This window comes from Apostichopus japonicus, chromosome 8, assembly GCF_037975245.1.
Source record: "Apostichopus japonicus isolate 1M-3 chromosome 8, ASM3797524v1, whole genome shotgun sequence".
In the NCBI taxonomy this organism is placed as follows: domain Eukaryota; kingdom Metazoa; phylum Echinodermata; class Holothuroidea; order Aspidochirotida; family Stichopodidae; genus Apostichopus; species Apostichopus japonicus.
The window spans coordinates 6676199-6692674 of NC_092568.1; the positions used below are offsets into that span (position 1 = coordinate 6676199).

At 36.1% G+C, this 16476-nt stretch overlaps 1 protein-coding gene across 1 annotated transcript in view; it reads left to right on the forward strand.

The window, feature by feature from the left end:
* LOC139970568 (son of sevenless homolog 2-like) overlaps positions 1-16476 on the forward strand; it is a 73937-nt gene that overhangs the window by 44736 nt on the left and 12725 nt on the right. The window contains exons 20-25 of the mRNA XM_071976369.1: positions 1813-1968; positions 3563-3652; positions 6724-6816; positions 9096-9213; positions 14103-14275; positions 14987-15103. Of these exons, the coding sequence (XP_071832470.1) occupies positions 1813-1968; positions 3563-3652; positions 6724-6816; positions 9096-9213; positions 14103-14275; positions 14987-15103 (747 nt within the window). The remainder of the gene's footprint in view (positions 1-1812; positions 1969-3562; positions 3653-6723; positions 6817-9095; positions 9214-14102; positions 14276-14986; positions 15104-16476) is intronic.

Sequence of the window (16476 nt, forward strand, 5' to 3'; positions counted from 1 at the left end):
GATTGCAACATTAACCCACGCTCTGAACAGTACCTACAGTAATCACCACAAAAAACGCGTTTGTATACAGATTAGTTTCTTCCTTAATTTTCGGTGAAATTTCTTATAAATTAGATATGTTTTCAAAATCTCCTTAAGCCGCCATATATGTAGTAGATCGGTGGTTTCGTGGTCTTTTTGTAACACAAGGTAAGTTTTAACAGCAGGCTCTTCGTTGTTTATACATCCCGCTATCCAGCTCCAACGCGAGGAATGTTCGCATGTAGGCTACTCTAACATTTACAATCGGACAGTTCTGCGAAGCCTAAGCTTCTCGGTTCTACATTCTGCTCTGACATCGATTCCTCCAAGTTTCATCTTTCGGTGTTCTGAATACTTTTCAAGTTTCCTTTTACTGTAAATTTGATTCGTGAATTTTATTTCAGCGAGTTCGAAGAACACTTTATGAACTGTGGTTTGAGTGTGAGAGTATATTATGTGCAGCGCTATACGTATACCAACTGGGCATGGTACAGTAGTCTATATACGTTCGCATTATGTACGTTAGGCAACTACATGTGCATGTACACGTGACAACTTTCCCTAGAAAAAAAAAGTGTCTATTCTACCATACCATACTATTATCCCCGTAGGACCTCTTGCGAGGTCGAACAGGGGTTAAATTCCTTTTTGTTGTTGTTGTACACGTGAGAGTGTAATTGCTGTGGAAATGGGAGTGCTAACTTCAAGTCGCCTGTTTTGCCTATTTGCCAGCACTACGTCAATCACCATATTGATGCGTTCGAACAAACGGTACTTTTGGTGAGAAACTAATGAATTTGAAAACCAGATTTCTACAAGAAGAAAATGTCGAATGGGGACAATTTTTACATGGTTAGAAAGAGAAAAATAATAACTAGAAGGACAATGTATCAAAATCTTTCACTAGACAATTCCTTTAAGAAAACCTAAAAGTAATAACAACAGCAATAAAAGTAAAAAATGATGTACGACGGTTATAACCACAAAAAAGAACGTAAAAATATAAATATACATTAAATGGGCACAGTAATGTGAATAAAACAACAAATACGATTAATGCCCATACTCAAGCCTAAAAAGATAAGTTTTCAAATGCTTTGTGATGCTTTTTGATGCTAAGTAGTTTAGTAACAATGTGACGGTTGCTAGGCTGTTATAAGTAAATGGGTAGAAGACCTGTCTGGATATGGCTTGTATATTAAAATATTTGAGTTTCCATTTTTTGAAGTCATATGTCATACATTTGAGGTACCTCTGTTGCAACATTTATTGACTGAGATTACAGTGGTGATGACACAGGTGAAGTAAAGATTTTTAAATTGCAGCATTAAAGCCACTGATTGTTGTGAATATAACATTATCTTGGCCACACAAATTCAAGTCATAACCTATGCTTGCAGCAAGTCTGTTACAATACAGTTATAAATATATAAGAATAAGACAAAGCCTACCCATCTCTTTGGTAGTTGATGTACGGAGAGCCACTCTCATTTGCATTTCAATAACTGCATTGTCATGAATTCATTCAGCACATTTCTAGTATTTTAAATCATTGGCATGAGAATATATACTTATTTTCAGAGAACAATATTGCTAATCCTGTTTGGAAAATGAGAAACATCTTATAGGCATAGCACCAGGATTGTTATTAACTACATGATGGGATAGCCTTTACTACACCATCGGACATTTTTATGGTAGTAGTCATCATGTGGGTATGGCATTTTAAGTTCTCTCTATGATACCATACCAGAATGTCTTCAATGGTCTACCATTTATTCTCCCACATAGCTTCATCCCATTGAGATTGCCAGACAGGTTACACTTCTGGAATCTGACCTCTATCGTAAGGTCAAACCATCTGAGCTGGTGGGATCAGTTTGGACAAAACCAGACAAGAAGAAAACCTCTCCAAACTTACTCAAGATGATACACCATACAAACATGGTAAGTTATTGCCATGCAATATAGTGATAAAGGTCTATGCCTTCTCAATATGGTATATGATACAAGCATGTTGGAGGCTCTTGTTCTCAATTTATTACTTCATTGACCAAATTCATGTAGAAAAAGAGTTCATTGCACCTTACTATATCTGGACATGATTCAAACTTGGTCTGAGCTCTTGCTACTTGGATGGATAGTGTATGGCTTTATAGTGGACAAACAGTATTGGTCTTGGGCCACCACTGCCAGGGCAAATTAAAACAAGTTGGCAGATCTTCATGACTGCTCCTGGCTTCATGTAATTAGTAACATGGCAGATCTTCATGACTGCTCCTAGCTTCATGTAATTAGTAACATGGCAAATCTTCATGACTGCTCCTAGCTTTATGTAATTAGTAACATGGCAGATCTTCATGACTGCTCCTAGCTTCATGTAATTAGTAACATGGCAGATCTTCATGACTGCTCCTAGCTTCATGTAATTAGTAACATGGCAAATCTTCATGACTGCTCCTAGCTTTATGTAATTAGTAACATGGCAGATCTTCATGACTGCTCCTAGCTTTATGTAATTAGTAACATGGCAGATCTTCATGACTGCTCCTAGCTTCATGTAATTAGTAACATGGCAGATCTTCATGACTGCTCCTAGCTTCATGTAATTAGTAACATGGCAGATCTTCATGACTGCTCCTAGCTTCATGTAATTAGTAACATGGCAGATCTTCATGACTGCTCCTAGCTTCATGTAATTAGTAACATGGCAGATCTTCATGACTGCTCCTAGCTTCATGTAATTAGTAACATGGCAGATCTTCATGACTGCTCCTAGCTTCATGTAATTAGTAACATGGCAGATCTTCATGACTGCTCCTAGCTTCATGTCATTAGTAACATGGCAAATCTTCATGATTGCTCCTAGCTTTATGTAATTAGTAACATGGCAGATCTTCATGACTGCTCCTAGCTTCATGTAATTAGTAACATGGCAGATCTTCATGACTGCTCCTAGCTTCATGTAATTAGTAACATGGCAGATCTTCATGACTGCTCCTAGCTTCATGTAATTAGTAACATGGCAGATCTTCATGACTGCTCCTAGCTTCATGTAATTAGTAACATGGCAGATCTTCATGACTGCTCCTAGCTTCATGTAATTAGTAACATGGCAGATCTTCATGACTGCTCCTAGCTTCATGTAATTAGTAACATGGCAGATCTTCATGACTGCTCCTAGCTTCATGTAATTAGTAACATGGCAGATCTTCATGACTGCTCCTAGCTTCATGTAATTAGTAACATGGCAGATCTTCATGACTGCTCCTAGCTTCATGTAATTAGTAACATGGCAGATCTTCATGATTGCTCCTAGCTTCATGTAATTAGTAACATGGCAGATCTTCATGACTGCTCCTAGCTTCATGTAATTAGTAACATGGCAGATCTTCATGACTGCTCCTAGCTTTATGTAATTAGTAACATGGCAGATCTTCATGACTGCTCCTAGCTTTATGTAATTAGTAACATTATCAACATAGAGTATGAGGCAGTCTCCATCGATGTTTACACAAGTTGTCTTTCTTTTAATTCTTAGTTTATTATGTGGCTGGAAAAGACCATTGTGGAGACAGAAAACTTTGAGGAGCGATTAGCAGTTGTTGGAAGGATAATTGAAGTCATGATGGTAACTTTTCTTATATTTTCATTCTATGCTTCTGAAATTCTTTTATCATTGAAAGTTCCTATTCCCCCTCACGCAACCATGAATGGAGATGTTAACCATCACACCAACATCCCCTGCTCTTCCCCTACTCATCCCCCTTCTCCCACACACCCATTAAAGGAGCAGCAAACTAAAACTTACAGCAACTTCTTTCCCACATGATGACCAAGTTCTCAAGTTTCCCCTTGAGGTTCCATTTATTCCCACTTTTACATAGTTGGTCTTGGTAATATAAGATCGTTGGTATTGGTTGCTTATAGCATTCCAGTGTTTTCAGCATTATTGTATTTGCACATTGCACGCACACTATAAGTCATGTATGCACTTTGCAAACTTCTCCTGTGTATGCATTATACAGACTCTCCTTTTATGCATTATACAGACTCTCCTTTTATGCACTGTATAAATTTCTCCTTTCTATGCACTATGCAAACTTGTATGCACTGTGCAAACTTCTGGTTTATATGCACCCTGCAGGTTTCTCATGTATTGCACCCTGCAAGCTTCTCCTTTGTATGCACTTTGCAAACTTCCCCTTTGTATGCACTGTGCAAACTTCTGGTAGTATACATATGGAAACTTCTCATTATTATGTACTCCTGCAAGCTCCTTACAGTGCGGTATTTAATCTGTAAACCAGTTGGTGTGCACTCCAAAAACTCCCTTGTTTTCACTCTGCAAACTTGTCCTTGGTTTGCATTCTACAAAGTCTCCTTTCTGGGCTCTCTGCAAGCTTCTCCTTATTGTAGGGGTTCTCTGTACAAATTTATCTGCATGCACCAGTACCAAACTTAAGGTGTGTCTGCACTCCACAAATTTCTCCTTTGTATGCACTGTGCAAATTCTTGTTGGTATGAAATCTGTAAGATTCTTGTTTGTACGCACTCTGTTAGCTTCTTGTTTGTGTTTACTCTGTAAGCTTCTTGTTTGTATGCACTCTGTAAGCTTCTTGTTTGTATGCACTCTGTAAGCTTCTTGTTTGTATGCACTCTGTAAGCTTCTTGTTTGTATGCACTCTGTAAGCTTCTTGTTTATATGCAATCTGTAAGCTTCTTGTTGGTATGCAATCTGTAAGCTTCTTGTTGGTATGCAATCTGTAAGCTTCTTGTTGGTATGCAATCTGTAAGCTTCTTGTTGGTATGCAATCTGTAAGCTTCTTGTTTGTATGCAATCTGTAAGCTTCTTGTTGGTATGAAATTTGTAAGCTTCTTGTTGGTATGCAATCTGTAAGCTTCTTGTTGGTATGCAATCTGTAAGCTTCTTGTTTGTGTTTACTCTGTAAGCTTCTTGTTTGTATGCAATCTGTAAGCTTCTTGTTTGTATGCACTCTGTAAGCTTCTTGTTTGTATGCAATCTGTAAGCTTCTTGTTGGTATGCAATCTGGAAGCTTCTTGTTGGTATGCAATCTGTAAGCTTCTTGTTTGAGTGCAATCTGTTAGCTTCTTGTTTGTATGCAATCTGTAAGCAGGAGGGCGTTGTGGTCAAGTGGTTAAGGCAGTGGACTTGTGATCTAAGGATTACAGGTTCGAGCCCTGGCCAGATCATTGCGTTGTGTCCTTGGGCAAGGCGCTTTATCTCCATTGCCTCTCTTCACCCAGGTGTATAAATGGGGACCTGCGAGGTAACTTGTAAATATAGTTGCGTGCGCCGGTTTGTGGCTGCACCCTATGGGAAGTCCCCCGGGGGACACGTGGATGTGGTGCACTGTGGTGCCCCAGGAGAGATTGATTGAATTGTGCACACTTTGGTGTGTCGGTGTGACAAGTTAGCAATGACCAGGGGTTAAGTTGTAAAGTCGTGTGAGGAGGCATTAGCCTCATACAAGACTGTAAACCTTCAACTTTAACTTTAACTTTAAGCTTCTTGTTTGTGTTTACGCTGTAAGCTTCTTGTTTGTATGCACTCTGTAAGCTTCTTGTTTGTATGCACTCTGTAAGCTTCTTGTTTGTATGCACTCTGTAAGCTTCTTGTTTGTATGCACTCTGTAAGCTTCTTGTTGGTATGCAATCTGTAAGCTTCTTGTTGGTATGCAATCTGTAAGCTTCTTGTTTGAGTGCAATCTGTAAGCTTCTTGTTTGTATGCAATCTGTAAGCTTCTTGTTTGTGTTTACTCTGTAAGCTTCTTGTTTGTGTTTACTCTGTAAGCTTCTTGTTTGTATGCACTCTGTAAGCTTCTTGTTTGTATGCACTCTGTAAGCTTCTTGTTTGTATGCACTCTGTAAGCTTCTTGTTTGTATGCAATCTGTAAGCTTCTTGTTTGTATGCAATCTGTAAGCTTCTTGTTGGTATGCAATCTGTAAGCTTCTTGTTTGTATGCAATCTGTAAGCTTCTTGTTGGTATGAAATTTGTAAGCTTCTTGTTGGTATGCAATCTGTAAGCTTCTTGTTTGTATGCACTCTGTAAGCTTCTTGTTTGTATGCACTCTGTAAGCTTCTTGTTTGTATGCACTCTGTAAGCTTCTTGTTTGTATGCAATCTGTAAGCTTCTTGTTTGTATGCAATCTGTAAGCTTCTTGTTGGTATGCAATCTGTAAGCTTCTTGTTTGTATGCAATCTGTAAGCTTCTTGTTGGTATGAAATTTGTAAGCTTCTTGTTGGTATGCAATCTGTAAGCGTCTTGTTTGTATGCAATCTGTAAGCTTCTTGTTTGTGTTTACTCTGTAAGCTTCTTGTTTGTATGCACTCTGTAAGCTTCTTGTTGGTATGAAATCTGTAAGCTTCTTGTTTGTATGCAATCTGTAAGCTTCTTGTTGGTATGCAATCTGTAAGCTTCTTGTTGGTATGAAATCTGTAAGCTTCTTGTTGGTATGAAATTTGTAAGCTTCTTGTTGGTATGCCCTCTACAAATGTCTCATTTGTATTTATGCACACTATGAACTTCTCACTCTCCAAATGTCCTTGAGGTTTTATGTTAGAAACAAAAAGATAGAAAAAGTCTCCAGGGCCCTCTGCTGTATATTTGTAGCTTTGTTTGATTGATGATGCACTGTCTGATTTTTTTATATTTGCTTCTACTTTTACATAATTTACAGGTTTTTCAAGAGCTGAATAACTTTAACGGGGTGCTTGAAATTGTGAGTGCAATCTGTTCGGCAGCTGTCTTCAGACTAGAACATGTCTTTAGGGTAAGTAATATGACTGGTTTGTCAAATTCACATTTAGCATAGAATGTGTGCTGAGGGTTACCAATATGACTGGTTTATCAAATTCTACATTGTGCCTAGAATGTATGCTGATGGTTAGTAATATGACTGGTTTGTCAAATTCTACATTGAGCCTAGAATGTGTGCTGAGGGTTAGTAATATGACTGGTTTATCAAATTCTACAATGAGCCTAGAATGAGTGCTGAGGGTTAGTAATATGACTGGTTTATCAAATTCTACATTGAGCCTAGAATGTGTGCTGATGGTTAGTAATATGACTGGTTTATCAAATTCTACATTGAGCCTAGAATGTGTACTGATGGTTAGTAATATGACTGGTTTATCAAATTCTACATTGAGCCTAGAATGTGTGCTGAGGGTTAGTAATATGACTGGTTTATCAAATTCTACATTGAGCCTAGAATGAGTGCTGATGGTTAGTAATGTGACTGGTTTATCAAATTTTACATTGAGCCTAGAATGTGAGCTGAGGGTTAGTAATATGACTGGTTGTCAAATTCTACATTGAGCATAGAATGTGTGCTGATGGTTAGTAATATGACCGGTTTTTCAAATTTTACATTGAGTCTAGAATGTGTGCTGATGGTTAGTAATATGATTGGTTTATCAAATTCTACATTGAGCCTTAAATGTGTGCTGATGGTTAGTAATATGACTGGTTTATCAATTCTACATTGAGCCTAGAATGTGTGCTGATGGTTAGTAATATGACTGGTTTGTCAAATTCTACATTGAGCCTAGAATGTGTGCTGAGGGTTAGTAATATGACTGGTTTATCAAATTCTACATTGAGCCTAGAATGTGTACTGATGGTTAGTAATATGACTGGTTTATCAAATTCTACATTGAGCCTAGAATGTGTGCTGATGGTTAGTAATATGACTGGTTGTCAAATTCTACATTGAGCCTAGAATGAGTGCTGAGGGTTAGTAATGTGACTGGTTTGTCAAATTTTACATTGAGTCTAGAATGTGTGCTGATGGTTAGTAATATGATTGCTTTGTGAAATTCTACATTGAGCCTTAAATGTGTGCTGAGGGTTAGTAATATGACTGGTTTATCAAATTCTACATTGAGCCTAGAATGTGTGCTGATGGTTAGTAATATGACTGGTTTATCAAATTCTACATTGAGCCTAGAATGTGTGCTGATGGTTAGTAATATGACTGGTTTATCAAATTCTACATTGAGCCTAGAATGTGTGCTGATGGTTAGTAATATGACTGGTTTGTCAAATTCTACATTGAGCCCAGAATGTGTGCTGATGGTTAGTAATATGACTGGTTTATCAAATTCTACATTGAGCCTAGAATGTGTGCTGAGGGTTAGTAATATGACTGGTTTATCAAATTCTACATTGAGCCTAGAATGTGTACTGATGGTTAGTAATATGACTGGTTGTCAAATTCTACATTGAGCCTAGAATGAGTGCTGAGGGTTAGTAATGTGACTGGTTTGTCAAATTTTACATTGAGTCTAGAATGTGTGCTGATGGTTAGTAATATGATTGCTTTGTGAAATTCTACATTGAGCCTAGAATGTGTGCTGAGGGTTAGTAATATGACTGGTTTATCAAATTCTACATTGAGCCTAGAATGTGTGCTGATGGTTAGTAATATGACTGGTTTATCAAATTCTACATTGAGCCTAGAATGTGTGCTGATGGTTAGTAATATGACTGGTTTATCAAATTCTACATTGAGCCTAGAATGTGTGCTGATGGTTAGTAATATGACTGGTTTATCAAATTCTACATTGAGCCTAGAATGTGTGCTGATGGTTAGTAATATGACTGGTTTATCAAATTCTACATTGAGCCTAGAATGTGTGCTGAGGGTTAGTAATATGACTGGTTTGTCAAATTCTACATTGAGCCTAGAATGTGTGCTGAGGGTTAGTAATTAGACTGGATTTACCCAATTCTACATTCATAATTAGGTTTTAATTTCTTTATTTTCAGTAAATTCTTTATTCAGTAAAGCTTTCAGTTTGCTTCACTTAACATTCACCTTGCCTTTGTCTGGATCTGTTCTACACTTAACAGGGCAAATATTTAATGGTTTTCTGGTGGTCCAAGATTCGATGTCTAATTTTACATTCACTTTTGCCTTTGTTTTGTCCAATTCTGCATTAAGCATTGGTTTAGATTAATGCTGTATTGTTTGATTTCCCCATTCCTTTTCATCCTGTACTGATATCATTTAATCATGATCATATTTGTCTTCATGCCTTGATTCAGGAACTCCATCCAAGAAAGAAACAAGCATTAGATGAATCCCAAGAGCTGAATCAGGATCACTATCGCAAATACAGTGAAAAACTGCGATCAGTGAATCCACCCTGTGTGCCTTTCTTTGGTATGTCTTGACTCTTATCATCATCGTTGTTGTTTTTGTTGTTGATTCCAATCTGCTGCCAATACAATCATTTTCATCCTGTAGGTAACAAGTGATTTAAGAAAAGCAAACGAAAATCAACTTTACACCACTCTTTATTTTTTTATGATTTTTTTTATATTTAAACTTTATTTTAAGAGGGTTGCTCGTTTAGCAAAAGCTAATCTTCCACGAGGCCCTCTAATAAGACATATAATAATATAAAATGTATGAAAATTTAATAGGTCATCAATACATTAATATTGTTTAATAAAATAGTTAAAATGTGTACAGAGTAAAATTAAGAAATTTGGTAAAATTCCAGCTGAAATATAGTCGATAACTAAAGATTGATTGGCTGTCACTCATGCAGATCCTAGCAGGAAAAATAAGCTTAAAAGAAAATTAGTTGCACAGTCTGAGATTAGTCCCAGGCTTATTCCTTGTATTCATTAAAAAACCAAAAAGTGAATACATTCATTATATTGAGTATTATTGCAACACTCATTAGTGAAGCCTATACAGTATATATAGTAACCATGTCTGGTCATTTGCTCTCTGTTCAGAGTTGACTATATATAGTAACCATGTGTAGTCATTTGCTCTGTGTTCAGAGTTGACTATGTACAGTAACCATGTACAGTCATTTGCTCTCTGTTCAGAGTTGACTGTGTATAGTAACCATGTATAGTCATTTGCTCTGTGTTCAGAGTTGACTATGTACAGTAACCATGTACAGTCATTTGCTGTCTGTTCAGAGTTGACTATATATAGTAACCATGTATAGTCATTTGCTCTCTCTTCAAAGTTGACTATGTACAGTAACCATGTACAGTCATTTGCTGTCTGTTCAGAGTTGACTATATATAGTAACCATGTATAGTCATTTGCTCTCTATTCAGAGTTGACTATGTACAGTAACCATGTACAGTCATTTGCTCTGTGTTTGGAGTTGACTGTGTATAGTACCATGTACAGTCATTTGCTCTGTGTTCAGAGTTGACTATGTACAGTAACCATGTATATTCATTTGCTCTGTGTTCAGAGTTGACTGTGTATAGTACCATGTACAGTCATTTGCTCTGTGTTCAGAGTTGACTATATATAGTAACCATGTATAGTCATTTGCTCTCTGTTCAGAGTTAACTATATATAGTAACCATGTACAGTCATTTGCTCTGTGTTTAGAGTTGACTTATATAGTAACCATGTATATTCATTTGCTCTGTGTTCAGATTTGACTGTGTATAGTACCATGTACAGTCATTTGCTCTGTGTTTAGAGTTGACTTATCAAGTAACCATGTATATTCATTTGCTCTGTGTTCAGATTTGACTGTGTATAGTACCATGTATAGTCATTTGCTCTGTGTTCAGAGTTGACTATGTACAGTAACCATGTACAGTCATTTGCTCTGTGTTCAGAGTTGACTATATATAGTAACCATGTACAGTCATTTGCTCTGTGTTTAGAATTGACTTATAGAGTAACCATGTATATTCATTTGCTCTATGTTTTCAGAGTTGACTATATATGGTAACCATGTACAGTCATTTGCTCTGTGTTTAGAGTTGACTATATATAGTAACCATGTATATCCATTTGCTCTGTGTTCAGAGTTGACTATATATAGTAACCATGTATAGTCATTTGCTCTATGTGTTCAGAGTTGACTATGTACAGTAACCATGTACAGTCATTTGCTCTCTCTTCAGAGTTGACTTTATATAGTAACCATGTATAGTCATTTGCTCTGTGTTCAGAGTTGACTATGTACAGTAACCATGTACAGTCATTTGCTCTCTGTTCAGAGTTGACTATATATAGTAACCATGTATAGTCATTTGCTCTCTGTTCAGAGTTGACTATCTATATTAACCATGTACAGTCATTTGCTCTGTGTTTAGAGTTGACTGTGTATAGTAACCATGTATATTCATTTGCTCTGTGTTCAGAGTTGACTTATATAGTACTGTATCTATGTGTATTCATTTGCTCTGTGTTTTCAGAGTTGACTATATATAGTAACCATGTATATTCATTTGCTCTGTGTTCAGATTTGACTGTGTATAGTACCATGTACAGTCATTTGCTCTCTGTTCATAGTTGACTATATATAGTAACCATGTATATTCATTTGCTCTGTGTTTAGAGTTGACTGTGTATAGTAACCATGTATAGTCATTTGCTGTCTGTTTAGAGTTGACTTATATAGTAACCATGTACAGTCATTTGCTCTCTGTTCAGAGTTGACTATATATAGTAACCATGTATATTCATTTGCTCTGTGTTCAGATTTGACTGTGTATAGTACCATGTACAGTCATTTGCTCTCTGTTCATAGTTGACTATATATAGTAACCATGTATATTCATTTGCTCTGTGTTCAGATTTGACTGTGTACAGTAACCATGTATAGTCATTTGCTCTGTGTTTAGAGATGACTTATATAGTAACCATGTACAGTCATTTGCTCTCTGTTCAGATTTGATTATATATAGTAACCATATATATTCATTTGCTCTGTGTTTAGAGTTGACTGTGTATAGTAACCATGTATAGTCATTTGCTCTGTGTTTAGAGTTGACTGTGTATAGTAACCATGTACAGTCATTTGCTCTGTGTTCAGAGTTGACTATGTACAGTAACCATGTATATTCATTTGCTCTGTGTTCAGAGTTGACTGTGTATAGTACCATGTACAGTCATTTGCTCTGTGTTCAGAGTTGACTATATATAGTAACCATGTATAGTCATTTGCTCTCTGTTCAGAGTTAACTATATATAGTAACCATGTACAGTCATTTGCTCTGTGTTTAGAGTTGACTTATATAGTAACCATGTATATTCATTTGCTCTGTGTTCAGATTTGACTGTGTATAGTACCATGTACAGTCATTTGCTCTGTGTTGACTTATCAAGTAACCATGTATATTCATTTGCTCTGTGTTCAGATTTGACTGTGTACAGTAACCATGTACAGTCATTTGCTCTGTGTTCAGAGTTGACTATATATAGTAACCATGTACAGTCATTTGCTCTGTGTTTAGAATTGACTTATAGAGTAACCATGTATATTCATTTGCTCTATGTTTTCAGAGTTGACTATATATGGTAACCATGTACAGTCATTTGCTCTGTGTTTAGAGTTGACTATATATAGTAACCATGTATATCCATTTGCTCTGTGTTCAGAGTTGACTATATATAGTAACCATGTATAGTCATTTGCTCTATGTTTTCAGAGTTGACTATGTACAGTAACCATGTACAGTCATTTGCTCTCTCTTCAGAGTTGACTTTATATAGTAACCATGTATAGTCATTTGCTCTGTGTTCAGAGTTGACTATGTACAGTAACCATGTACAGTCATTTGCTCTCTGTTCAGAGTTGACTATATATAGTAACCATGTATAGTCATTTGCTCTCTGTTCAGAGTTGACTATCTATATTAACCATGTACAGTCATTTGCTCTGTGTTTAGAGTTGACTGTGTATAGTAACCATGTATATTCATTTGCTCTGTGTTCAGAGTTGACTTATATAGTACTGTATCTATGTATATTCATTTGCTCTGTGTTTTCAGAGTTGACTATATATAGTAACCATGTATATTCATTTGCTCTGTGTTCAGATTTGACTGTGTATAGTACCATGTACAGTCATTTGCTCTCTGTTCATAGTTGACTATATATAGTAACCATGTATATTCATTTGCTCTGTGTTTAGAGTTGACTGTGTATAGTAACCATGTATAGTCATTTGCTCTGTGTTTAGAGTTGACTTATATAGTAACCATGTACAGTCATTTGCTCTCTGTTCAGAGTTGACTATATATAGTAACCATGTATATTCATTTGCTCTGTGTTCAGATTTGACTGTGTATAGTATATACCATGTACAGTCATTTGCTCTCTGTTCATAGTTGACTATATATAGTAACCATGTATATTCATTTGCTCTGTGTTCAGATTTGACTGTGTACAGTAACCATGTATAGTCATTTGCTCTGTGTTTAGAGATGACTTATATAGTAACCATGTACAGTCATTTGCTCTCTGTTCAGATTTGATTATATATAGTAACCATATATATTCATTTGCTCTGTGTTTAGAGTTGACTGTGTATAGTAACCATGTATAGTCATTTGCTCTGTGTTTAGAGTTGACTGTGTATAGTAACCATGTACAGTCATTTGCTCTCTGTTCAGAGTTGACTATATATAGTAACCATGTATATTCATTTGCTCTGTGTTCAGATTTGACTGTGTATAGTACCATGTATAGTCATTTGCTCTGTGTTCAGAGTTGACTATATATAGTAACCATGTATATTCATTTGCTCTGTGTTTAGAGTTTACTGTGTATAGTACCATGTATAGTCATTTGCTCTGTGTTCAGAGTTGACTATATATAGTAACCATGTACAGTCATTTGCTCTGTGTTCAGAGTTGACTATGTACAGTAACCATGTACAGTCATTTGCTCTGTGTTCAGAGTTGACTGTGTATAGTAACCATGTATAGTCATTTGCTCTCTGTTCAGAGTTGACTATATATAGTAACCATGTATAGTCATTTGCTCTGTGTTTGGAGTTGATTGTGTACAGTAAACATGCACAGTCATTTGTTCTGTGTTCTTTTGCTATTTTACTATGCAAAGCAAACATTTACAGAATACTAGCATCATTGTAGAGGAATGTTCCTGAAACTTACCATGACCTTAAGCAATACATTTTCTTGTTCATTGGCATGTACCAGCTTGTGCACCAGTTAATTGTTTTTTCGTCAGTCAGATAGATATATCCAAAATCACCAAATTGTTGATGTTTGCATTATTAGGACTCTTGAGTTCTTTCTTTTTGTCTGCAGGAATGTACTTGACTAATATACTGTTTATAGAAGAAGGCAATCCAGACTTCTTACCTTGCCAGAACACAAAGCTCATAAATTTCAGTAAAAGAAGGAAAGTAGCTGAAATAACAGCTGAGATACAGCAATTTCAAAACCAGCCATATTGTCTCTTGGTTGAACAAGACATTAGGGTAAGTGTATGGGATAATAATTGATCTAAATGTTTGTTTAGAGGCCTAATCACAGAAACAAGTTGTTGCAAATTATACATTAGTAGGTTTAACTGATGTAGCTGAATGGACTAGAGCACATTTTGCCTGCTGTTAGCAATTAGTACAGATTAGTACACATGAATGGTCATGTGTATTTTAGACGCTTTTTATTAATATTGTGGTGAGTGATGAAGGTGGAGGGACATATAAACATATGAATTATAATGCAGATTAAGGTCAGTAACAACATCAGAACCGTTGAGCTGAGAATATATGTGTAAGTCACAGGGAGACGCAAATAATTTTTGTAGATTGGGATTTCAAATACATTTTGTGATTTGACAAACATTCCAAAAGCATCAAATCAAGAACAAGACTATATAAGGACAACGTATAACCCCTGAAAGTCATGCGAAGCTTATGTAGTAGCAAAGGTGATCCATTTATAGTCTTTCTAAGAGAGGTTTAACATAAAACTTGTGGTTTATCCAAACTACATAGTGGGTCAAAATATCAATGTTTATGTGACCGTCCTTACAAAAACCTGCTTCCTAAAAGAGCTGGGCAAAATTTACTTCCCTGTTATAAAATTTGTTTCTTACAGGTTACGATGTCAGTGTTACTCATAAAATATGTTTAAAGAGATACTTAATAGTGTCTTGTTTATTTACCTGATTATTTTGCTTTTAGAACTTCTTCGAGAATTTGGATCCTTTGCAATCAAAAACTCCTCAAGAGTTTGAAAATATGTTGTACCAGAAATCGTTGGAAGTGGAACCACGAAACTGCAAGCAGCTTCCAAAATTTGTGAGTCAATGCAAAAGTAGTTTAACACATTGCTTGTCTGGGAGTTAAAGGCCTTTGCAGATCACTGCATGTAACCTAAACCGCCTGGATTTTAACAAGATTTTACCAGAATGTGAAAGTCAAATATTTTACCTATTTTTTAAATAAAAATGTATAGGGTATGTGCATGGTTACATTATCTTGATAAAACTAGCCCAAAATTTTGATTGCTGCAGGGTAAGAATGACAAATGTAACATTGACAGAAGATGGAGTTTTTGACATCATAGATGTCAAGATAGACCATTTCTGTGGGATTATGGAGCTGCATATATCAGTAGGATTGTAGTGCAGGACTGGAGTATAAAGAATGATATGTCTGGAGTATAAACATATTGATGCGTCCGGAGTGTCAAGAGTGTCAGTACGAAAAGAATGACGTTTCCGCAGTTTCTAAAGATTGATGCGTCCGGAATGTCAAGAGAGTGATGTGTCTGCAGTATCTAAAGAATGACATTTCCGCAGTTTCTAAAGATTGATGCGTCCGGAGTGTCAAGAGAGTGATGTGTCTGCAGTATCTAAAGAATGACGTTTCCGCAGTTTCTAAAGAATGATGCGTCCGGATTGTCAAGAGAGTGATGTGTCTGCAGTACGAAAAGGATGACGTGTCCGCTTGGAGTATTAAGAGAAAAATGTGTCACAGTATGAGGAAATTTTATGACTGGAATATAAAGTAAAAATATGTTTGCAGCATAAAGAGAATGACAATTAATTTCATTAATTTGTTTTTCCACAACACTATACCCATGTTATTGATTAAGGTAACTATAACTAGCATGCATAGTTGTGAAGGGAATTGTTCTAAGAAGCCTTATAGCTTAAAAAGTAGAATTCTCCCATGTAAGAAAGGAAGGGAATAAACAAGGAAGGAAGAAAAAGAACAAGAAACAGTAAAATATATGTACTTTTGTTATACACACTATAACAGAATGAACACAATGAGATGGTAATAACCAACAGTAAAACTTAATGGGATAAGTTTATCAATATAATAACAGGCATGAGCTTTTTCCGCGAATTTGCGGAATATCCGTGATTTCTTTTCTACCTCGGGGACGAAAACTATTATCCTAACACACTGTAGCATACGCAAACTGGAGCCTATACCGCAATTTTTGCAAAGTTCTGTGATTTTTTTTTACCCCAGGCTCATCCCTGTAATAAAATGCTACTATGTTAATCAAATAATAAACTGCATACCAATCTGACTGAGGAAAGAAAGAGAACTAATAATCCTTGATGGTTTGCTTAAATACCTTAAAAGTGAGGTATTCTAGGAAGATCATTAACATCATTACATGCAAGACAATATATTAGTGTCATCATCATCATCAA